The following is a 25,385-nucleotide window of genomic DNA, read 5'->3' as shown; positions in this document are numbered from 1 at the left end:
ACTACGACCATATCTTCAGTAGCACTCGCAAGGCAAAGACAAATCGATTGACACAAGAATCATCAAAATCGGCCCTCGCGTTTAGGCTTTAGTATCCCACATAAGAACGCACATACATATATAGACATTACCACTCCTTTGCGTTGCTCAGTCGGGTAAAAATACATTTTTACGGTTTTTATATTGTAGTACGCAATACGCAAGAAGTTAACAAACAAAATTTCAAAATTAGTTCACTTTATTATAGATAAATCTTTACTAATAGTAATCAATAATAATTTTCTAAATGAAAATCTTTTAAGAATATATGTACAAAAAATATTTTTATTAAGTTTAAAGAGCTTTTTTAAGCTTTTTAAGAATATAATCTATATATAGCAAAAAAAAAATAACATAGTTAAAATAAATTTTATAAACATGATATCTTAGTTGTTTAAATTGAGTATTTTTATGCCCAAGCAATTTTTAATAAATTGCTTAATTGACATTTGAAGGAACGTTTAAAAATTTTTCCTTGATTTATGTGACCCAAAACAAAAAGAATTATTATTCAATTGTGTTGAATAGAAAAATACTCAATCCAAAACAAAAATAAATTTGCGGGTCTTTTTATTATATAAGTGTCAATTTTCATATTTCTAGTTAATTGCTTCCAAAACAAGTTTCCAAAAAGAAACCTCCGCATGCCATGGATAATATAAAATAGATGATAAAAAATACAATAACAGCCAAAATAACATAAATTTTCACATTTTTCCAAAACATAGATCTGGCAAGATTACGACTTGTTTTCCTGAACGTAACCGACTGAAATAAAAATATTTGAATAAATTAATAAAGATAAAATAATTTTTCAAAACAAGTTTTACTTGTTTTTACATTATGTAATCACTTACATCTGCACTCAAATTATCAGTCTTATTAACAAGTAATTCCAAACGTTCACCTCGCATTGATACATTTTCTGAAAAAAATTAATTTAAATAATTTACTTTTTTTCATGAATGTAATAAATAGTCTAAGCGCTAGTCCTTGTCACGTATATCATCTCATGCCTTTTCTTATATTAAATTTCATTATATTTTTTTATAAGATGAAGACTGGCTGGGCGGCAAGCATGCTGAACGCTTAGGCCTGGCAGTGTATCACGACTTCTGCAGGAGCTGTCACAGTGGTGACGAGGGGAAGACAATGTCTCATCTTCTCTGTCACTGCCCAGCTCTTGTCATGAGGAGATGGACTTACTTGAGCCCACCTCTCTTTGACGACCTCTTCGACCTAAAGTTCAGTCGACGTCAAAGCCCTCCTGCTGTTCTTAAACAGCTCCAAATGGTTCGTGAAGTAGTGGCCGGGGATGGACCAACCTTTTTTCGGTATCACAACGGACCCTATGGTCTAAGTGTGTCTCACTCCAGGACAGCCACTCTAACCTAACCTAACCTAAGATGAAGACACTCATATTGTCGTTATTAATAGGAATATCGATTTGATATTTTGCACAGTCGTGACGTGATTATCATAACATAATATAACATATTTGCTGTCTTCATCTTAAATGCGACACACTGTATATACTACAAACAATCTTAATAAGTGTAGCTTGTGCCTGTCGTGATTCATTAATGTTTTAATCGAAATAATCATTATAACCACTTTATAATTTATTAATAATATATTATAATTTATAATATTTTAATTATAATAAGTTTATTACATAACAACTAGTTTTTTAATATCTGTGTAAAATTAAAAAACTCCGGAAGATTTTCCGAAAAAAAGACGCGCTCGAGTTACTACACATAACCATTTTTTTGCTTTTTCGACCACCCTCACCTCCCAAACCGTCAGATTTGGGCTCTGACTTAATCCGACCTTATAATCCGTAATCATAATTTAAGATTTTGTTCAAAGATTAATAAAATAATATGCAACTTAAAAAATTTAAATTTAACATTGCTCTACGTGTCAAAATACTAAAGGGGCATGCAATTGCATACATGACATGGGCTAGCGACAAAGATGGAATGGATTCTGATGAAATTATTTTTTTTACCCGACGATGTAAAACTGAAATTTTAGACTGAGATATATATTTCTCTGATACAATATACTCGAAAAACGTGTTGTTACATAATTCGTCTCCCCTTAATCGTGCCCCCGTATCGACGCCTATCAGCAATACAATCTTAATTTCAGTCTTATTCTTAAAGTTATCGAATTGATTGTCCTTATCATCCAGGAAACTGTAATTGAATCAATATTTGACTACTTACCAATATTTTTAACCATAATATCTTTCAATTCATCAAGTTCACCATGAACTCTTGATATGGTATCCAAATCTTTTGATTCTGAATAATGTTTCATTTCATTTGCCAATACACGCGCAAATTCATTGTTCATGGAATATGCAATAGCTGTTTGAGCACTATTACCAAATGATGACTTAAAGCGTCGTTTGATTTCATTCAAGAACAAAAATGCTCGAGAGCGTTCAAATTCCTAAAATTCAAAATTATATTTACTGAATGATAAAAAAAAAGTTGTGAATTTTTGCTCAATCACATTATTCTGAATTCTGCAGCAGTTTTAAATTCAAATAACTGTTTTTGTAATATTTTCGAGGGAAGGGTGTATTCCCTGTGTGATGGATTCAAAAAATCAAATTTTTGTTGTTGAAGAAACAGATGTTGGCAAGTTCAGATAAGTACTTGAATCTTTAAAAGCATTTTTCTCAAAACTGTGTTTTTTAAACTTTCTTCCGTCATAACTCGAGAACAGTTCAACCGATTCACTTGAAATTTATTAAGCAGACTCAGAACATGTGAATATATAGACTAGAATCATCCAAAAGTTCCAAATATTTCTTTTCGTGAAAAAATATAAAAAGAAATCATGACATTTGAATTTTTTCAGCAGTCTGCCAAAAATCTTATTTTCAATATTTTCAACTGATTCTTGTGTTCTTTTAGTGTTCGTTTTTTTGATACAAATATTAAAAAATATAAGTTTGGCCTTCAAACTGTGATATTTTGAAGTTTAGGCTACTCTTTTTAACAACAAGTGGATCGATTGAATCAAATATAAATTCATAAAATTCAAATAGGTTTAAAATATATAACCCTGCAAATCGCAAATTAAATATTTTTGGGGGCAGATTTTTAAAGTGTTCATTACCTAAAACTTTAACGAAGATTTTATTACTTAACAGTAGTATCGAAAGGTTTTAAATCGTTTAATATGCAGATCAGTGTTCATAGTTCAGAGAATAAAAATGTAGATAAAATTGATATGACTAATTTGTTTACCAAAACTTTCGAAACAAGATGGTAGAAGACTATTTCAATACAAACAAAGGCTTTTGATTATGTTATACATTTGAACGGAGAAGCCATACAAAATTTTCAAAAATAAAAATTATGTACTTACATCGTCTGTGATACATAAATAAATAATACGATCTTCACAAACATAATGAAATAAATAGCTGCCATGTGAATATGTGAGTCGATCATTTTCAGGTGGTATTTTTTTCAAAATTTGTTCAGTAACTTCAGCAAAATTGCCCGCACAAGACGCATATTTTGTAAGAATTGTTGTGCCACGAGCTACTACACTATACAATATAGCCATTGTTCTTCCAAACTAAAAACAAAACATAATGAATGTGATAATGTATTTTTAATATAAAAATTAATTTATTTTACCTTAATTAATTTATCTAAATTGAATATTATTTTAAAAGTCGATACATAAATTTTAACAATTATATTAATATAATTATTGTATCCTTCAAATTTTTAACAAACACAAATAAATTTTAACATTTTCTTAAAACGTCAAAAAGAATGTTTTAGTTCCAAATGTGTGGCACTGCATGTTACATGTAACTTCTATTTTATTATACGAGAAGTTTACTCATTCAATACGTCATAAAACAGGTTTAAATTATTTATCATAGACAGGCAAATTATAAAAGTTGCTTATAGACGCTTCAAATACTGGCACCATCTAGAAACCATATTTCTCCCACACTTTTAATGCCTAGATGCCAGATTTTTTGGAGTAAAATAAGCCATACAATAATGAGAAATTTAAGGATGTATGAGCACGGTAGTGGGGGCACAAATTTAAAAAAATATATTTTTTCAATTTTGATGATAAATTATATTATAACTTGACGATGTAAGACGAAAGTAATAATACATTTTTTTCGATATCTGGCGTAATTTTCAAAATATCGAAGATTGAAAATTTTGTTTAATTATTCAGCTTTTGATATTTCGAAAATCAAGGCAAATGTCGAAAAATTTTATTCTTATTTTTCATCTGCATTCATGAAGTTATAAACAAATTCATCATCAAATTTGAAAATAAGATAAAAATAATTTTAACCTTAAATCTACCCTACTCTTACATCCCTTATATGGATGTAGATTATGGTTTTTTTCTTTTCAATGTCATTGCTTATATGTTTACTTTCTATTAAAAAGATTTTCATAAGAGCCAATGTATTTTATATCGATTTTTAATGATTTTTCTTAAAAATTTGCATGAATACCTATGCTGAAATTTTAACCACATATTCTTTGAGAAAATTTTAAGCCTCATCATTAATATATGTTCAATCAGAAAACAATTAAAAAATCGTTTACAATCTAACTATTTTGAAGTTTTGGATAAATACCTCATGTTTTTAATTTAATTTGTAACGTTAACGAATCAATTTATAGTAGCGTCTGTTTTCGAAAAGTTTTTGTAAGTCGAGCGCGGCCATTCCCATTACTACGGAAGTTGCATGATGTATTTCCATCATTTTATCGGAAACGGTACTTTCCAAGTTTTAAACAGCTTCCTAATCAGCTGACCGGTTTTAGATTTTTCGAATTAATTGTTTTAATTAATGGGAACTTTGTAATTAGTATTCTGTTATTGGTTGTACAAATTTTGTGAAAAATTTGGAAACATTCATAATATTTGGGTTAAAAACGTATTAACTCAGTATGTCAGGTTAGTCAATATATAATTTTCATATCAAAAATAAAATTTTGAAATAGTAAATGCAGTTTTGAGTCGTAGTATAATCAAGTTATTTTTTTTAATTACTAAGTCAATAAAAGAAATGTAAGTCAGAGTAAAACAAATGCACTTACTATTGTTTAGGGTTGAAAACATATGTTTATTCTTGAAAATTAATTTTTTAATTAATATTCTGCCCCCTAATCAGCTTCCCCTAGATAGGCATAAAAAAGAAAGTAATAGCTGTAATATTTTTTTTATACGATTTACAAACAAAACAAGTGGTCTAGTTCATACTACATGAATTCCAATGTCATTTCGTGACGTCATCAGTTAAATACCACTGTTTTTTTTATTGCATTTATAATTTAATCACAGATAAGGTAGCTTTAATAAATATACAAAGAAAATATAATTAACTGTACTGTAGGTATAAGTTGCCTTTATGAAAAGAAAACCAGAAGCAACCGGTGAAAAGATTTTACTTTTTGCTCATTCTAAAGTTTTAAAAGTATAATGCCGGTACGTACAATGCCGGTTGAGAGTTTCTTCCTTTCAATCATTTTTGAATTTAAAGATGTTTATGAAGGTACGATTTCATGAGGACGTTTATATTTCTGCCAGGATAAACTCTGGCACACCTAGCCCATATTGTACCTATCGTTAAAAATAGCATTGATTCATATGCGAAATTTCGAAATCCGTGTAAGTGCAGTTTTACTGTCACGGGCTCCCCAATTATTAGTTTTTTCATGTAAAATAAAGTGGTATAAAATTACTTAGCAAAATTTTCAATAGTCTAGGAGCTATGGCCGTATAAACAATTAATTTGTTTATAACAAATTTCTACCCACTCTGAGCAATGAGCAAGTTAGAAATTCGGATGCAGCAGGTCAAAATACGTCGAAATACACTCCTTGTTCTCGGTAGGACGTATTCAATACTGGTCTCCTAGAATAAATTAAAATTAATGATACGGAAGGTGGCAACATTTTTAAGAGTTTATTTTAAGATAGCTGAATTTCAAATATTCCTTTCCTTAACTTAGGTATGAAGTATGTCTCGTTTTTGAGAGCAGTTGCGTTAAGCAATAGCAAAACTGTCTGGTAATTTCTAGAAACGCAACCGCTCTCAAGTGCCCGTCAATCTTCATCCCTTCCATTTCAATATGGAAATTAATAACCCAATCTAGAGTTTTGAAATCTACTTTTTCGTGATGTTGCTAGCTCTTAAACCATAATGTGTCTCTATAGTTGTAACTAAAAGCATGCCAATTAAAAAGGGCAAATAAATTTAAAATTAGAATCAATGTGAAGTCATTTAAAATTAAGTGCTTAGCATGCATTTAATTTTATTTGCGTGATGAAACACAATCAACAATCTCATACATCATGTGATTGATAAAATTTAAAATATGTATCTTACTTTAAAGTTCAGAGCTAATAACTAGATGACTCTGACAGTGTGAATTTGTGACCACAGTTGTGTATATACAGAATGTCATTTTTAACTTTTTTTCAGAAAATTTTTGATTGAATATCTAGTCTCCAATTGACCTCTTAATTGAGTTCAGTTCGAAGAATGAAAATGATCGAGCATACAATTCTTTTATTATCCTCTTAATCCTTCATCTTGAACTCTCATGTAGCCAGCAAGCTCTCCCTGCTGATCCATAAACCATTAGAAGCTCCTCATTATTTCTGTAATGCCTATATACAAAAGCCTCTGGATTTGACAAAAACATAAATCGTAAAATAATTACTTCATTGTTTTATATAGGCCAATCACGTATGCTCCTTGTGGGAATTGGAGCATCAGTTGGTGTTGCAGTTATTGGTGTAGCTTTGTGGGTAAAACATCGCCGAAACAAGCTACCAACTAAATGGCAAAAAGTTGGCGAAATTAGTGATTTAATATGTTTTCCGATAAAATCATGCGCTCCAATTCGTGAAACCGAAATGGAAGCTACTAATTTAGGATTAAAGAAGGGGCTAATACGCGACAGGTAATTATTTACTAAATGGAAAAATTTGAAAAATAATCTGTAAAACTAATATATTAACTTATTTTTAGAGTATTTATGGTTGTTAATTTAGAAGGCGAATTTGTAACAGCACGTCAAATTCCAAAAATGGTTTTAATTCAACCAGAAATTGTTGGTAATACGTTAACTTTAAAAGGTCCTGGTATGATTGATGCTGTTATAGATTTGGAACGAATTCACAAACAAATTGTTAAACATGCCGTAGTTTGGGGTATGCATAAACTGGCAAAATAATCAAGTCTTTAAGTAATTATATTTTATGGAACTTAATTGTCCAGGTGATCGAGTTAGAGCTATTGATTGTGGCGAAGAAGCTGCACGATGGATTTCTAGGTATTTGATCAGTGATGATCTTGGATTCCGATTAGTATTTTACCCAGAAGAAGAGCCACGTGTAACACATAGAACAAAGAGCTACTTTCCAAAATTACTGCCAAGTGATAATGTAAGTATTACAGTTGAGGTTAACAACAATTGGAAAAGTATCTACGGTAGTTTTTATTTATACAACAATGTTATTGAATCAATCAAGAAGTTAAACTTTTTGTTCATTTCTTTTCTTTTGTTCAGCCATGATCACATTCAAGAATTTTGTCTATTTCATTTCAGGGCCCGTTGTGTGATTCAACTAGTTATATGTTGATGACTGAAAGTTCGGTTACAGATTTAAATGATCGTACAAAAAGAAGCACGCCAATTCAACAATTTCGACCTAATTTTGTTGTTAAAGGCACACAACCTTATGAAGAAGACAATTGGGATTATGTTAAGATTGGTTCCGATGCAATTTTCCGCAATGTTAGACCGTGTACAAGGTAATTTCTGTTAAAATATTAGTAATTAAAAAATTTTTATTAAAATTTTGTATTCTTTGTTTCACTTTTACGTGGATTGCTTTGTGGTAAATGAGTTTTTTCTATTTTGAAACTTTCATTAAAATTTGTTCGTACATTATTGATTATTTATTTGCTCTAGATGTGTATTCACTACAATTGATCCGGAAACTGGTGTTAAGGACAGTGGGTCTGAACCATTAAAGACACTTCGAAGGTAAAATATATTATTTTAATTTGTTTTCCCTATAATCTTATTTCTTTTTGTTTATTCAAATAGTTATCGACAAGTTGAAGATCCAGAGATAGCTAAAGGTGAAAAATATGCTCCAAAACTGGGAATACATTTGGGTTTACGTGTTCCAGGAGTGGTAAAATTAGGTGATCCTATTTACATTAACGTCAACTGAATGTCTAATAACCCTCCTGGCTTTTCACCGAGCTAATTAGGAAAATAATGGTAGTTTTTAAGAAATAATCGGAGTGTAGAAAATAATTTTTAAAAAATCAAAAAGGTGCAGAAAACCGGTTCATTATCGTGTTTTTCATCATTTATTTTTTGGTTTGTATGACTCGACTTTTTTGTTGTTCTTTTCCGATTAAAAAAAAACCTTTCTACATTCTTATTATTTTCAAAGATTTTTCATAAAAACTACTATTTTTCTTCTAATTATCGCATTAAAAAACAGGATGGGTTAATTCTTTTTAATATTATGGTATTTTGCGCCGCAAATACTGCACTAATAATACATATTCTGCGTATGAAAAGAAACTAATGAGCAACTCGTGCAATTATCTCTTGAATTGAACTATAGGTACTATTTAATCTCATAAAATATTTTAATTTACTTATTAGTACAGTAAAAGATGTTGCGATAATCGGGTAAGTAAGGAAAATGAAATAAAGCGCCCACTTTTTGCCAAAACCTGATAGAATATAATTCCTAGGTGCCAAATATCATCCATAAACCACGGACTAGTTGTGTAAATATTTCCATTTGTTAATAGACAATAAATTCTTAATTAAATGAAATGGTCCACGTTAAAGTTGATTTAAAAAATTAATAAATAGACAACTTGTATTACGTATATGTGAGTGTTCGTCAAATGATCGAAAAACTATTATACATGTATAACATATACATAATCCAAGTTATCTATTTATTGATTTTTTTATGTCAACTCTACTAGCTTTTAGAAAAGTGAGCTGTTTATTTCATTTTCCTTAATGTGTTGCATCTTTAACTGTACTATATTGGTTTTATAGTGATTTTTATGGTCATTTGTTATTCCTTTTTATAAATTGTTATTAATTGTATTTAAAATAAATAAAGGTTTTTATTATAAAAATTTTGTCTTTTGTGTCTAAATTAATCAGAATTTGAAACCGCTTTCATACGTAGCGTACCATTTGAAACTTCAACGTATAATACAAGTCATAGAATTGCTTGTTTTTGTACCCAAAAAAGTTAAAAATGAAATAGACAGTAAATTTAAAAGAAAAGAAAATAGTATATTACACATCTAGGTAGCAAAAGCAAAGAATTTGTAACCCTCGGCTCGGGCAAATTGAACATGAGATCTGAGATATTCTTTACTTGTTCCTGTGGTGACCATTTTTGTCCCTCACGGAGGCAGAAAGCGACAACTTCGTTTTGCACAGTGGGACGAAAGTTATATAAATTATTAGGTATAATTATAAAAAAAAAATAAAAGCTTCATTTTAAAGAGCACTGTTTTCTGCTTGCAAGTTTACTTTTGTAAAATCATTGTAAATAAATAAATTTTAATTAGTTTTACTAAAAAAAAGAATGATTTGCATCAAAATTTTGAATTGAGCATAAATTAAGGTTTCAGAGATATTAAGGGTCAATAAGTTAAATTTGGATTTATATACATATTATTATTATTATGACGAAATTTAAAAATAATTATTATAATTATGATAATAATATATCATTGTAATAGTAAAAGTAATTTACCACGTCATTTTACACGCCCCGTGAAAATAGCACCCCCAAAAGCAAATTTTTCATAAAATGCAAATTTGAGCAGCTTGTCCACAATTGCCCACCCTTTAATTAAAAGTTATGGCACAATTGTGGACAATCGTGGAAAAATAATTTTCAGATGAATGACATTTACATTTTATGATTTGCAACTGTGGGTGCTGAAGTAAAATTTTTTAATTGTGTCATAGCTTTTAATTAGAGGGTGGAAAAACGAAAATTTTGGGTGAATAAATGATGGACAAACGATTCAAATCAGAATTTTATGAAAATTCGCATTGGGGGTGCTATTTCCACAGAGGTAGTCATGTTACATCTGCATGAAAAGATTATAATATCAAGAGATTTTATAAGAAGATTAGCCGTTCTCCGTCTGCTTCGCTGGAAATTTCACTTTTTATAAATAAATATCCCTAAAAGTATTTCTCTTTGCCCTGTTAGCCTCCATAATGCCTCCTTAACTCCATTTAAATAGACATCAAATCAAGATTTTGACCTGACTTCGAATTCCGGGAAAAGAGCTAAATAAACCTTGTTTCGCTGGAATGTTGGTAAATATATTTTCTCTTAAACCTCTAAAAAAAGGTCAAAGAGGAGGAGAACAAGTAAATAATTGAAAATGAAATCGAAGTGAAGCAAGCTGAAGACTTGTACATTCGATAGCTATCAAATTTATTTGGCTGACGAAAAAATGTGTCAATAAATTCTCTTATCAATGAATATGAAGTTTTTATAAGATGTTCTCTTCCAAAAATAACAATCTTTATATAGTATTAGGTATTTGTTGAGCATTATGGAAGTTATATGAGGAGTTGTTTGTATAATTTATTTACCAACACTTATCAGAGCCAATTCTGTTGTTAATAAATTGATTAGATACTAGAACATAATATTAGTATCTTATTTTTGATTGTTCAAATGTTTTTAACAATTTGGATACATTTATATTCAATTTAAGTTATTAAAATTTAAAAATAATATAATAATATAATATGGCAAGTAAGTAGTCACATTTTAAAACAATTTTCTTTTCAAAAATATTTCAAAATTCTGCTAAGGTTGTGTTTGTTTATTAATTGCATCACGAAATGACGTCACCGATATACGGCTATAAATTATAGCCTCTTAAGACAGGCACTAGATGGAGATGAGTGTGTAAAATATAAGGAACGCATTCTGTCCATCAATACATTCCTAGAAAACTTATAGATTAATGTTCCTTATGTTGCCAGAAACCCAATTGTATCATCACTTTTGTATACTACCCCTTCCCTTTTACAGAAACAGTTTTATTGTCAATTTTTTGAACATAGTAAAAATACTCAAGGTTTTTTGGGTCATTTAACGGCAGAAGTCTCCTTTTGATTTTTTCGTATAGTTCACCGTTTTCGAGATATTAACAGCTTAATGCTTGAAAAAACTTCAAAAAGCCCATTTTCAAAGCTGAAAAACAATGCTAAATAATCCCAAAATGATCTTTGAAGAGAGGCCAGATGGTGAGGTTCATGGTTCGTTTACATAAAGTAGTTTTTAAATAAAATGTCATGATCCAATGAGCAAACTAAAAAAAATTATTTTGTTGCCTTGTACCGTTTTATTTTTTAATCCAATTTAGAAATTAATAACTCTTATCTGATCACCCTTTGCATGGTATGCGCAGCCAAGGTCAATTCGTTACGTTAAAACAATTGTGCAAATATTTACAATTTTAATTAAATTTCTTATGAAACGTAATAAAAATATTTCATATAGGTAGAGAGCCCAGTCTGTATTTCGCAAGTTTCATGAACACTTATGCGGGACCAGAAATATTATATTATATGTTCCCCAGGTGAAGATCTCGGGTCCAGGTTGTGGCATGATCTTCAAATATGTTTTCCTCCATTTTATTTGGAAGAAAACAGTGCTTACATGTAATTAGTTATGTAATTATTTCCAGAGAAATGGACAGATTTAGAACGGTAGAAAGATAGAATTGATCCCAAAGTATAAAAAGTATATATTTTCGATTAAAAATTCTGAAGTTCTTCTAAATTGTTTTTTACAGGCCAACAACGTATAATTCTGGTAGGAATTGGGGCATCAATTGGTGTCGTAGCTATCGGTCTAGTATTGTGGGTAAAACATCGTCGTAACAAGTTACCAACAAAATGGAAAAAAGTTGGTGAAATTAGCGATTTAGTGTGTTTTCCAGTAAAATCGATGGGCCCAATTCGTGAAACCGAAATGGAAGCTACTAATTTAGGATTAAAGAAAGGAAATTTAAGAGATAGGTGATTATTTTTATTAATTTTTGGGGTTTCATTCTGAGAAAAAGAGATAATTTTATGGAAGTTACATTGAGTCCGTCTTGTAGGTACATCTTATGTTGTTGCACTTTGTATTAATCTAATTTAACTGTGCACTCTGTTTACGAAGGCCTTATAGAGCATTTTTCTGAATAGAAAAAAAATTCATGAAACAGAGGGGGGTCTTGGATATTTAACGATTTTGTTATCTCAGCCCAAAAAAAAGCCTTTTGTTGATAATTTATTTAATAATATATAATTTGTTAAAATTTATGTTAGAGTATTTATGGTTGTTAATTTAAAAGGAGAATTTTTAACAGCCCGCCAATATCCAAAAATGGTTTTAATTGAACCAGAAATTATTGGTAATACCTTAACTTTGAAAGGTCCTGATATGAATGATACTGTTGTTATTGATTTAGAACGAATTCTTAAGCAAGTTATTCAACATTCCATGATTTGGGGTATGCTTAAAAATAGACAAAATATTATTTTTATTTCGACAAAATATTTAATGGAACATATACTTGTATAGGTGATCGAGTTAGAGTTATTGACTGTGGTGACGAAGCTGCACGTTGGATTTCTAGATTTCTTAGCAGTGACGATCTTGGTTTTCGATTATTATATTATCCCAATGAAGAACCTCGCGTAAGACATACAAAAAAGAGCTATTTTCCAAAAATATTGGAAAAGGATTCTGTAAGTATCTATAACTCTTTTAGTATGTATTTTTCGTTTACGTTTAGTAAAATCTGACAAACCAGAAAAATCTGAGTAAACCTTATGAAAAATTAGATAGAATTTTACTGGCGTAAAGATGATATATTATTTATTATTTTAGGGTGCCCTGTTCGATGAAACTAGTTACATGTTGATGACTGAAAGTTCGGTTGCTGATTTAAATGATCGTACAAAACTACATACTCCAATTCAACAATTTCGACCAAATTTTGTTGTTAAAGGCACACAACCATTTGAAGAAGATGATTGGGATTATATTAAAATTGGTTCGGATGCAATTTTCCGTAATGTTCGCCCGTGTCTTAGGTATGTAACGTCGTGTCGTAAATTTATTTTGCAATTTTTTACAAATCGCTTTTATCGAGTAATTCGGCTTTTTGAAAACCTTTAGTGGTATATGGTTGACAACCCTTGTAATGCCAGCCAAACCTGATTTTCGTTTTAAATTTTAATTTAGTTTTTAGTTTTATTATTGAATAATTACTTTCATTTTATTATTAATTACTCTATAGATGTGTATTAACAACAGTTAATCCAGAAACCGGTATCAAGGATAGTGATTCCGAACCATTAAAAACACTTCGAACGTAAGTACTTATGAATGTACCAAGTCATATAATTATTTTCTGCAATTCATATATTTTTTGTCTTTTGTTAAAACAGCTACAGACAAGTAAAAGATCCAGTGGTGCAAAAAGGCGAGAGATATGCTCCACATTTAGGAATACATCTGGGCTTACGTGCAAAAGGAATAGTAAAATTAGGCGATCCTGTTTACATTAACGTTAACTAATTATATTAGCATTCTTTTTGTTAAGTCATTTTTAATAATATTACTTTTATCCAAACAATGCTTGGCAATATGCAATATTTGTTGTAAAAATTTATTTAAATAAAGATTATTGGTAAAATTATGTTGTTGAAATTTTTATTTGGCAGGTTTCAAATCAGGTAAGTAGAGGATTCAAAAATGATGGATTTTCATACAAATTTTCATTTTCTTTGTTACTCTCTTAGGAGTTTAATTTCCAAAATTTCGTTCTTATTGAGCCTCTTAATCGTGGAATGAGTAATTGTGCAAAATTTCAAGTCAGTTAGGTGTATAGTTTAAGAGATTTCGTGATGAGTCAGTCAGTCAGTGGTATTTCGCTGATATTTAGATTAGTTCTGTATGTAATTATTTTTCAAGTTTAAAATTTTCGTAATTCATTGTGGTAAATGGCAGGTTATCTTAACCACTAACTTTGTTAAATTCACAGAGGTCAGAGTAATACTTTGAGTAGTGTATATTCTTTGGAGGATAGAGGTAGTTGTATAGTGGGAAGGCCAAAGAGAAGGCCACACTACTACTAATAAAATAAATGGATCAATAAAAGACAAAATGGCAAATTTTTGGCGAGAAATAGTAATACGTTACAAAAAAAATTCAAATCTATCGAGTAGAGTATGAAAATAATGGAAATAAAAAGGGAATTACAAAAAATTAGGAATAATAAATTGATTTAAACAGTTTTAATAAGAGGGTTTTTTTAGTGCCGGGCCACTAACAGCACTCCTTCTGTCAAAGCCCATCTGTTGTTCCTAAACAGTTCAAAACGATTCATGGAGTAGTGGCTGGGGATGGGCCAACCCTCTTTCGGTAACACAACAGACCGTATGGTCTAAGTGTGTCCTACCTCAGGACAGCCACTCTAACCTAACCTAACCTAACCTTACCTAATAAATTCTTTCCCTAATAAGGTATAAAGATAAACCATAATTTTGCAATGTCTTGTACTTTAAAAATTTATTACATTTTCAATTAAAAGATGCAAATGATTACGCTTATAATATAAAACTTTTAAAAAAAATATTAATAATTAAAGTAAAAAAAATCATACTTCCGTCAATTTTATATACATACATATATTTACAATTTACTTCCGTATATATTAGTTATATAAAGTAAATGATTTAAATTTTATGATAAAAATTACAAAAACTATATAAAAAATAAACATTTTCTCACACATAATTTTATTTTACGATCCTATATTTACTACACTGAGCGGTAAAAACAAAAGAAATCATCGAAGTTGGTCGATAGACAGAGTTGAAACAATATTCGATTGCTTTATGTATAACTAGCTGTGAACTACCCGCTTTTCTGGACAACCATATTCATTTTCACTCCTCCTCCCAGATTCCCTTGCGTAGGAGTTATAGTTTTGTAATGTACACCTTATGCTCTTTTATTTGATACCCCACTTGGTATATTTGAAAATAATCGATTATTCATCCCCACTTTCTTGCTCCACCTTTAAACCCCCCGAATGTAAGAAATAGTTAAAAACAATTTTTGAAGCTGGTTGTAGATCTTGCCAATATTTGAGCTTAGTCGATGCACAACTTTTTAAGTCTCAACTTCTTTAAGCACATCCCTTTCAAAATTGAAAAGCATGATGTAAAACTGCTTTTTTGGAATGTTATTTGTTATTTGTTACTTTTTGCAAGCAAAAAAGCTTGCATAATATTTGAAAAATATTTGCACGTACCTATTACGTACGTAGCACAATAAAATAACATACCAAAAAAGGAAGCTTTACATCCCGTTTTGTGATTTTAGTTTTTTTATACCATAATATACCAAGGTATACTAAGTTTAGTCCCAAGTTTGTAACGTTTACAAATATTGATACTATGAACAAAATTTTGGTATAGGTATTCATAAAATCACCTAATTAGTCCATTTCCGGTTGTCTGTCTGTCTGTCGTCTGTCTGTCCGTCTGTCATCACGATTACTCAAAAACGAAAAGAGATATCTAGCTGAAATATTTATAGCGTGTTGAGGACGTAAAAAGTAAGTTCAAGTTCGTAAATGAGCAACATAGGTCAATTGGGTCTACTTGTAAACCGTTAGAGATAGAACAAAAGTTTAAAAGTAAAAAATGTTTGCTTATAAAAAGTTTCAAACAACTTGTTTGAAACATTTTTTCGTAAACGCCACTGTTTACCATTTATATTGGAAAAGGATTCTGTAAGTATCTATAACTCTTTTAGTATGTATTTTTCACTGTTTACCATTTACACTGTTTCATATACACTGTTTACCCGTGAGAGCGCAAATTGTATAGTATTGTAGGGGTATATCAGTTATATGTATATGTGTGACATGTATGTATGTGTAATGTGACAGTGTGTTCAACAATTAACTCAGTCAATTGTTGGTTTTCACTTGTTTTTTGTAAAATTTTAATGACGTATTTGTCATCAAAATAAATGTACCAACCCTCGATCATTAACACAGTGATACAGCATCATTAAAAAAAGGTGAACTTTGCGTTACATTCAAGTTTTAGGAAACTTTAATGGAACGTAGGGAAAGCGCCTGTAATACTTCCAGCGAATTTCTTTCCTTGGATTCCATAAGCGGTAGTTAATTATTCCTTATCAGTGATGCTTTAAATCTAAATTTGTTGTAAATTTAAGTTTTAATAATATTTTATTGTTTTGTTTAAAATACCAATCAGTATATTAAGTTATAAATAATTTTTATTAGGTAGTATTGAAACTGACATAATTTTAATTACATTTGAAGTACGTGTAATTAGAGTGAAATATATTATAAGTATCTTGATTAATTATTATTCTAGTTATAAAAATGAATTCAATTATATTATCGAAGGTAAATTTAAAAAAATAATTATTTAGGTTAAATTATTAATTATTGGCAAGAAGATAAAATTTATTCACGCAGAACCGCGAAGTCTTCACTTAATGAAATTGTTAAGTTTATATAATTACTAGCTGTTATTCTGGACTTCGTTTTCGGGCTTCAATTTTCGATTTCAAAGTGAAAAATTAGTCTAATCTTTTCTTTTGGAATTTGATGAATCTCGGTGGATGGGGTAATTTTGATCCAAAAAGTTTAAAAATCAGGTTAATTTAATGATTGGATGCAGAGTTTCTGAGATATGGCAATATTTGGATCAATTTTAGTCCGTATCTCAAAAACTATTCGACCAGCCAGCAAATGCACCCGATTTTTGAACTTGTTGGGTCAAAATTACCATATATACTGAGTTTTATCGAAATTGGAGGTATCAAAAATTTTTCGATTTTTTGCAATTTTTTTAAGGGGTACCCCTTTGATAAAATCCAGAAAAACGCAAAAAAAATTTTTGTCTTGGAATTTGATGAAACTCGGTGGATAGGGTAATTTTGACCCAAAAAGTATAAAAATCAGTCTAGTTTAATGATTGGATGCCGAGATTCTGAGATATTGCAATATTTTGATCGATTTTAGTCCTTATCTTAAAAGCTATACGACCAGTCATCAAATGCACCCGATTTTTGAACTTTTTGGGTCAAAATTACTTTATATACTGAGTTTTATCGAAATTGGAGGTATCAAAAAATTTTCGATTTTTTGCAATTTTTTTAAGGGGTACCCCTTTGAAAAAATCGAGAAATCGCAAAAAAAATTTTTGTCTTGGAATTTGATGAAACTCGGTGGATAGGGTAATTTTGACCCAAAAAGTATAAAAATCAGGTTAGTTTAATGATTGGATGCAGAGTTTCTGAGATATCGCAATAATTGGAAACTTAAAATGTTGAATCGTCCCGCAAAGCCTTTTCGAAATCCGTTCGAAAGAACTTACGATTAACCGTTTTGGCAATATACAGACCTATAGACAGATATCTGCTTCAACCTATAAGTTAGTCAACATTAACCTGAGAAGAAATAGTTTTAAAAGATCTCTTGAGGGTGATAATTTAATGAAAGTTAAATTAAAAAATAGCAATTAAACTTTTCTTTTTATGACCTAATGCTCATGTAAAGTAAACAGTGATTAATATATTTGACGACATATCTCCCTATTGTTTCAAAATTACATAACTGTATAATATTTTGTAAATAATATTGATCGTTGAAATCAAATTTCTCAAAAGAATTCATTAAAAAATTGTCGGTTACTCACTCTTTTAACATAATTATTATTTAACAGTGGCAAAAAACATTATTAAATAATAAAAATTTATGATTAATGATCGTTGGAATCGAAATTCTAATAACTTTCAAAATGATCATACGGATATGCAAAGGAAAAAAAAAAAAACACATTATTGAAATTATCGACAATTAGAAATTAATAATTTTATTTTGCCCAAATTTAATTTTTTAACCAATTTTAATAAACAAATGTATTAATAAAACATTCTTTTATGAATTAAAAAATTATAAATGTATTAAAGCGTGGAACAAAACCGAAAAATGAGAGGCTACATATGTGAACATTTTATTGATGTATAATTTTCATTGAAAAGTATACGACGTAAAATCGAGGACAAGAAAATTATGGAAAGCAATCTCCGGCCACTACTCCATGAACCATTTGGAGTTGTTTAAGAACAGCAGGAGAGCTTTGACGCCAAAGGACTTTAGGTCAGACAGGTCGTCAACGAGAGGCTGGCTCAAGTAGGTACATCTCCTCATAAAAGGAGCTGGACAGTGACAGAGAAGATGAGATATTGACCTCACCACTGTGATAGCTCCTGCAGTAGTCGTGATACACTGCCAGGTCAAAGCGTTCAGCATGCCTGCCGCCCAATCAGTGTCCTGCAGTGATATAAGATCTTCGTCCTTGGAAGTGATATAAGATCTTCGGAACGCCTGCGATTGTACTCAGACCATATCTGTCTTGTAGTACCACAAGTACGTTCCTCCCTCCATCTAAGATTGGCCCTTTTTAAGATATCCTCTTTGAGGAGCAACTTACAGTTCGCAAATGGAACTCCCGGATATTTATTGATGTTTGTGTTCGGCAGCATTGTGCCATTTCTGGCAAGCTCGTCCACTTCGCAATTTCCTGGAATGTCCCTGAGTCCCGATACCCATACCAGGTTTACATTCATTTTTTCCGCCAGCTCATTTAAGGACTTACGGCAGTCGGCTTTGGTTACTTTCTACCAAAAAAAAACCCTTCGGCAAAACGAAAGATTTATATTGACTTAACAGAAATTTGAATTTTGGGGTGTCGAATTCATGATTTAGGAAAAAAAAAACACATTGAATATTTTTTAAGGAAAACTGTCCGCTTTCGTACAGCTATAATCATAAATAAAGGGTTCAAATGGTACAAAATCCTGTATAAAATCCAAATAAATAAATAATACCTAAATATTAAAAACATTAATTCTTCACTAAAATAAAATAAAAATTAAAAAATCTAATTTACATAACGATACAATTTAGATTACTTATGTGATTGCATATTTGTGGTTAATTTTAAAATAAGTAATGTTACCATTTTTTTTTTTGTTTTCGCCTTTCAATGTTGTTCTGACTTATTTCATAGAGGTATTTAATATTATGATTAAGTTTACTTACAATCATAACACCACAGTACAACAGAAATCGAACCAATGTGTATTTTTTATTATTATTGAGAATTTAAACTTTTTTAAGTAAGTTTTAGTTCATTACCTATTCAGTCTTGAATCCTTTGCAATTTTTGTAGTCAAATAGAAAACGTATTTTGAGTTCACCTCTTTTTATACCATGTATATGAAATATACCAAGGTATACTAAGTTTAGTCCCAAATTTGTAACGCTTAAAAATATTGATGCTATGAACAAAATTTTGGTATAGATGTTCATAAAACCACTTATTTAGTCCATTTCCGGTTATCTGTCTGTCTGTCTGTCTGATGTCTGTCGTTCATCACGATTACTCAAAAACTAAAAGAGATATCAAGCTCGTAAATGAGCAACATAGGTCAATTGGGTTCTTGTAAACCGTTCGAGATAGAACAAAAGATTAAAAGAAACAATAATTTTAACTACATTATATTATTGTTATTTTTTTACTTTTTAGTGCATATTAATTTGTTTTGGAAAAGTTTTTCTTTTGAAGTCGGTTTTCTTTGTAAAGTTTTTTTTATTTTGTGATTTTTAGTGAATCTGAAGTACACTAACTAATTTGTCACTAAAAAAAGAATCATCGAAATCAGTTGGCGTGATATTGAGTTATTCGTCCTCTTGTCGTGCATACTTAATGCAAATTTAAGACTTTTATGTTTTTCTCATGGATGTCGTTGTCAGAACTGGACTAAAATGTAATGGGACCACACGGGAAGCACCAATTTTCAAATAAATAAAGAATCATCAAAATCGATTCACCCAGTCGAAAGTTCTGAGGTAACACACCTAAAAAAAAAAAAAAAAACAATCGAATTGATAACCTCCTCTTTTTTTGTTTGAATTCGGTTAAAAATGAATTAATTTTAAAACTAATTTTTTTATATCAGAGTCAGGTTCAGTAAGTTTGATTCATATTATACCATGCATAGACTAAAGTTCTACAGTTGTTTTTACTAAACATTCGGTTACATAACTTTCTCTTACATTATTTATTATTAATTTATTTATATACTTACTTACATTTATTATTTTACTTTTTTAGAACGTTCTTCAAGTTTAAAACAAAAAGGATGATAATTATTTCATTATACGTAATATAATTCTAGCATAGGAGCTGGCATGCATTTTTATGTAAAAATCCTAGCCTGATGATTAGCAGATTGATAGTTGATGATAAGGCAAGATTTATGCTTTCTCTACGAGGCTCCTATCTATGCTAGAGTAATCATTTAGACGAAAAATGTGTAAAATGAGGAATTTTTTGTATCTCAACCTCAACCTAAATGTCCTAGCAGGTGCACAGATTAAAATCTATATCTAACTTGGTGCCACTAGAAAGTTTGGCCATTGCAATAGGCCAAATACGTCAATTATTGATATCCATTTCTGAGGTGATTTAAAAAATTTTTAAAACTTCGATAATATTTAACAAAATAAACCAGAACGTTATAATGAAGAATAAAACGTTATCTCTCCTGGAATAAATCATCCTCAGCAAGTCCATAACAGCAATATTCTGAAAATATTCAACAAAATGGACAAGAAAAGTACACCCGGGGGTTTAAGAGGTCGCTAATCACGAGAGGAGAGGGGAAGTATATCGAATTTATGATTGCGTGATCGTAATTAGCAACTCCGAAAACAAACGATAGCCCTTTTTGGCCCATTTTGCTCATTATTTATAGAAAATTGCGCTCTTGGTCTTTCAAGGACTATATATCGAACTTTTGGTTTTATCGCGATTAGCGACACCCAAAACTACCGAATATACGTTTTTGGTACATTTGTCGAATATTTACATAGTTAGGTTATAGAAATGCATGCCATTTCCTAAACTATGTGTATACCTCACACCAACAAAACGTTTTAGATATGTATATCAGCGGATGGATAATTAACATCAGTAGTTCTCAACCTTTGAAATAATTTAATCAAATATTTTTTTTAATTTGTTAAAAACATTTTCTAATAAATAAATTAGATTAATAGGTGATTCATCAAGGATTTTTAAAAATAATGTTACATGTGTTACATCCGTTATTTTAAAAGTGTACAGCGTTACACCACCCATGGAGTTGATAGGAGTACAAAAATTTTTAAGTATTATTCACCTCACTTTTTTGCCACTGCTCGACTCGCCCCCCCCTGGATTGGGCCCTGATAACAAGGGAAGTGTTTTTATTTAATCAATTGTTTGTTTTCACTTGTTTTATTATAAGTTAATTTTCCATTTCTTGTTGGCGGTAAAAATAAATACATTTTAAATCATATCGAAGATATTTTTTGCCAAAACTCAGGTTTGGACTCGTAAGGTGAAGATCAGATGAGTTATATATATATTTTTATATAAAAAGAGAAACTAATCGCTTTATAGTTTGTAGTTTTGTACACACACAGTATATTTGGGAAGTAGGGGAAACATTTTTTATTGATATGTTTTGGTTTAAAATTAGATTTAGTTCACTGCATTGTGAGAAAATATAAATATTTCTGTAAAGGGCAAAATAAAAAAATTAGCATTTAATTAAATAATTATGTAATTGTGATCTATCAAGGTGAAATAAACTGCCAGTCGGGGCAGAACAAGGTAGTAGGTTTATTTATCAAAGTTATCATTAATACCTACCTAAGTATCATAAAAAATAATTCTAGAAAACTATAATAAATAATGCCTAGTTATTAAAAATAGAGTATTACTCCATAAACTCACGCCTAAAAACCATTGTGATTACCTCACCGTATAGATTTTGTGTATGAATTTTCTATGTCCTGGTTGGTTGGAAAAGTTCTTACATGAGAAAATTCTGGTAAGCAAGGTTTTCTCTTTCTCGATCACTTCAAGTCGTTCTATTGCTCGGGACTTGAGAAATTCTTTATTGCACCCACAAGCTGAAAATTAATGAAATCGGCTTTTTCTTGTTCGATCAGAGGAAAAAATCATTTTGTCTGACGAGGTAAATTGCAATTTTCTAAGTTTCTACAAATATGCCACCTTAAAGAAGTATTTATTAAAAAGGAATAACTTGAAATAGCTGGCGCCAAACGAAATAACAGTTGTCACAAAGTTTTTTATTCGACCTTCGATTATGCCCCGACAACCAGCGCTAGGACCGTCATTTTCCTTAGAATAATTACATAATAAGATCAAATAGTTGATGGGTCGGCATAAAGTAACAAATAGTTTGAATTTAATCCTAGTGTTTCTAATTCTAATATTACATTAACCTGCAGTAGACTTTATAATGCTTATAAAACTTACAAAGAGATATCAATGCTAGATAATAATCAAACCTAAATGAATTTAATGTTAAAAGTTTCAAAAAAAAAAAAAAATTGAATTCAATGAATTTTGTTTATTAATAAAAATTTAAATAAAACTTGATTTAATATTATTTTAAAAAAGAATTACAAGGGGTATGAAATATATTGAAGAATGCATTTTAATTACTTACAATTTTGAAATGAAATCAAATACGGATATGAAGAAAGCGTTCATTAAAATATATGCATTCGTATGGCATGACTTTTTACTTTTTAAAACCTCAAGTTTGTTTTTTTCAAAATTACATTCTACGAAATTAGAATTATTAATATTGATAATTTTAATTCAAACTTGGAATTTAGGTGTTTAAAGTGCTGAAACGGGTTTTGAGATAATTAACAAGTGAAATTTACAAAATTTAAAAAACCCCCGACTAATTTTTCAGGTTCGGCACCCTAAACTTCCACTTGATATCTAAGAACACTCTCCATTAAATTAATTTTTTCCTTAAAGTTTTTTCCAAACTGAGCCGATTTTGAAGATCATCACTAATTTTTTAGTTTTTTCGGATACGGAATTCTAAACTCACAGTTAAAACACAGTTAAGATCACCCTCCATTAAATTACCTTTCAAACGAAACAAAAAAATCAAAATCGGTTCAACCATTTAGACGCTATAGTGCCACAGACAGACAGGACACACATACATAACGGTCAAACTTAACACTTTAATCTTTATAATCTCATTTTTTGTTACCTCTAAACCCGTTTCAGCACCTAATTTGCACCTAATTATAAGCCAAATTTTTATTAATTTTCGGTTCAATGGGTCAACCAGGTATACGAAGGTGAGGTTGGTGCCCACCTCTTCTAGAACTTTGCATCAATTTTTAAACTTCTTAATTCAAGCTTTATTTTGTATCAGTATGTATTTATGATGAAAACGTGTTTTAATGATATGACAGAAAGGTTGTTTCCATTTAAGAAAAGAGAGGTATTAATCACTTATCACAAATACGACTCATTAAACTCTTTGACATAACAACTTCTTGTCAATAGTAGAAGCAGCGTAGACATATACTCATTCAGACATAGGTATACTCATAATATTATCTTGAATATAGCTACTTCAAATGACCATGTCCCCTTTTTCTTACAGTGAGTTTTCAAAAAAGAATTTAGCCTGAATTGTCCTTCATTCATTAATTTTTAATATATTTTATAGAGTGTTTTATAAAAATATTTTGATATCTGTGCAAATAAAATTTTAGGAATAATTCTTTCTTTCTTACTTTTTTCTATTATAAATGCGAAAGTAAATCTGTCTGTCTGTTTGTATGTCATGCAATCATGCCTAAACTACTGAACCAATTTAAAATCGAAATTTTGTACAGAGATAGTCCAGATTCTGAAGGACAACAGACTCCGAAAAAAAGGCTATTAGGAGTTAAAAAATTTAAAAAGTTTTCCATCGATTAAGCACAAATTTTGACAAGATATACAATCAACTTCAAGGATTGTTGTTATCTACTTTTAACCTTCGGAAAATGGAAAAGTGTGGCGTGAAAGTGGGGATGGACAATCGAATATTTTCAAAAATACCCAAGTCTGATATCAAATAAAACAGCATGATGTGTACATTAAACCACACAGTGAAGCGTGGTAGGGTACACCAAGGGCCCTAAAATTAGAACAAAGGAAGGATAAGTGACAGCATATGAAGTGAATAGTTATAACACAACTTTCTGCCAACCTTCTTTGTATTTAAAATTGAAGATGACCAGCGGAGCGGGTAGTTCACAATTGCATGGAGATTTTAATACCAGTTAAAGATATCGTCCTATTGCAGTTTTGTACCAAGACTTGATTGTACTCTTGGGGTAATAAAATTTGAAATTCTATAAAGTATCGTAATTTTATCGATTATTTTTCTAGTAAGAATATTTTTGCATTAAATTTATACTTATCGAAACAAAAGTTGATGAGCATGGGCTCTTGTAAACAATTTTTTAATTGAAAATTTACAAGAATTTTCCTGTACTTAGAAGTAAGAAAAGGGAAAAAAATTTAAAAAAAATTATAATAATATAATTAATAATATATTATTTATAATTAATAATAAAGGTATAATATGTTAAGATATGTAGATTTTACAAAAAATTGCTTTGAATTGTTCTAATGTTCTAAGGAAGATTATATATAAAAATAAAAGATAATAAAATTTAAATTAAAAATAAAATGAAAAAAAGAAAGATACGAACTTAGTTAATTGCTTAAATATCCTGTATATGTTTGAGTTCTAATTGTTGAACTTTTTATAATTAAATATTGCACGTTTTTGGCTTTTGAGAAGTACATCAACAAAAAAATCTAGGAAACATTTGATTTTTGTAATCTACAAGCATTGAAATGAATTTTTAACCAAAATATTTCTCTCCGACCCCTTTCACGCAAAATAGGCACTAACTATTCGAAGCTATCTACAAACTTGTAACCGTTCATTTTTTATGGTTTTGGAGAAAATGGAAACCAAAATTTTACCCCTAATTTGCACCCTTAAGAGAAAATAATCATTGAAACTATTGGATATTTTTTCCCTAGTAATTTTTTTTAGTTTGTAAATGAGCAACTAAGGTTAATTGGGTTTTGGATCTTGAGTAGGACAAATCTTGTACACAGTTAGAGATAGAACAAAAGTTTAATTGTAATAAATGTTCCTAATCAATAAATAAACAACTTTTATTTGAAACATTTATTCATAAAAATATATATAATATTTACA

The 25,385-nt window shown here is 29.9% G+C and overlaps 3 protein-coding genes across 6 annotated transcripts; 2 read left to right on the top strand and 1 right to left on the bottom strand.

The window, feature by feature from the left end:
* Positions 1-577: 577 nt before the first annotated feature.
* On the bottom strand, positions 578-5,279 carry LOC123293265 (vesicle-associated membrane protein 7). 2 transcript variants are annotated; one of them, XM_044874025.1, is made up of 5 exons: positions 5,154-5,279; positions 3,430-3,645; positions 2,274-2,502; positions 897-964; positions 578-807 (listed from the first exon to the last, which is right to left on the bottom strand). In XM_044874025.1, the coding sequence occupies exons 2-5, from the start codon at positions 3,631-3,633 to the stop codon at positions 643-645; spliced, it is 666 nt and encodes a 221-aa protein (XP_044729960.1). In that variant the 5' UTR covers positions 3,634-3,645; positions 5,154-5,279; the 3' UTR covers positions 578-642. The 2 variants fall into 2 exon arrangements, with proteins under 2 accessions (XP_044729960.1, XP_044729961.1); XM_044874026.1 differs by lacking the exon at positions 5,154-5,279 and adding an exon at positions 3,708-3,864.
* Positions 4,837-8,931, top strand: LOC123294198 (mitochondrial amidoxime-reducing component 1-like). The gene is made up of 7 exons (XM_044875308.1): positions 4,837-5,010; positions 6,799-7,024; positions 7,093-7,274; positions 7,342-7,508; positions 7,673-7,878; positions 8,039-8,113; positions 8,177-8,931. The coding sequence occupies exons 1-7, from the start codon at positions 5,004-5,006 to the stop codon at positions 8,304-8,306; spliced, it is 993 nt and encodes a 330-aa protein (XP_044731243.1). The 5' UTR covers positions 4,837-5,003; the 3' UTR covers positions 8,307-8,931.
* A 1,842-nt stretch (positions 8,932-10,773) lies between these two features.
* On the top strand, positions 10,774-13,851 carry LOC123292381 (mitochondrial amidoxime-reducing component 1-like). 3 transcript variants are annotated; one of them, XM_044873015.1, is made up of 7 exons: positions 10,777-10,904; positions 11,953-12,178; positions 12,473-12,657; positions 12,729-12,895; positions 13,038-13,243; positions 13,450-13,524; positions 13,601-13,851. In XM_044873015.1, exons 1-7 carry the CDS (start codon positions 10,898-10,900, stop codon positions 13,728-13,730), a joined length of 996 nt encoding a protein of 331 aa, XP_044728950.1. In that variant the 5' UTR covers positions 10,777-10,897; the 3' UTR covers positions 13,731-13,851. The 3 variants fall into 3 exon arrangements, with proteins under 3 accessions (XP_044728951.1, XP_044728952.1, XP_044728950.1); XM_044873016.1 differs by lacking the exons at positions 13,450-13,524; positions 13,601-13,851 and adding an exon at positions 13,303-13,341 and having other exon boundaries at positions 10,774-10,904; positions 13,038-13,264; XM_044873017.1 differs by lacking the exon at positions 13,601-13,851 and having other exon boundaries at positions 10,775-10,904; positions 13,467-13,527.
* Positions 13,852-25,385: the final 11,534 nt, after the last annotated feature.

This window comes from Chrysoperla carnea, chromosome 2 (assembly GCF_905475395.1).
Source record: "Chrysoperla carnea chromosome 2, inChrCarn1.1, whole genome shotgun sequence".
Lineage (NCBI taxonomy): Eukaryota > Metazoa > Arthropoda > Insecta > Neuroptera > Chrysopidae > Chrysoperla > Chrysoperla carnea.
Note: the sequence above shows the minus strand (reverse complement) of the source record. Positions and strands in the feature narration are given on the sequence as shown.

Bases quoted from the DNA above. Each gene is read 5' to 3' on its own strand.
- LOC123293265 (XM_044874025.1), bottom strand. From the start codon at position 3,633: ATGGCTATATTGTATAGTGTAGTAGCTCGTGGCACAACAATTCTTACA. The intron at 965-2,273 runs GTAAGTAGTCAA...AATTTTTTTCAG, and splicing joins TATTATGGTTAAAAATATTG to AAAATGTATCAATGCGAGGT. The intron at 808-896 runs GTAAGTGATTAC...TTTTTATTTCAG, and splicing joins CTGATAATTTGAGTGCAGAT to TCGGTTACGTTCAGGAAAAC.
- LOC123294198 (XM_044875308.1), top strand. The intron at 7,275-7,341 runs GTATGCATAAAC...TTAATTGTCCAG, and splicing joins TAAACATGCCGTAGTTTGGG to GTGATCGAGTTAGAGCTATT. The intron at 7,509-7,672 runs GTAAGTATTACA...ATTTCATTTCAG, and splicing joins AATTACTGCCAAGTGATAAT to GGCCCGTTGTGTGATTCAAC.
- LOC123292381 (XM_044873015.1), top strand. The intron at 12,658-12,728 runs GTATGCTTAAAA...ATACTTGTATAG, and splicing joins TCAACATTCCATGATTTGGG to GTGATCGAGTTAGAGTTATT. The intron at 12,896-13,037 runs GTAAGTATCTAT...TTATTATTTTAG, and splicing joins AAATATTGGAAAAGGATTCT to GGTGCCCTGTTCGATGAAAC.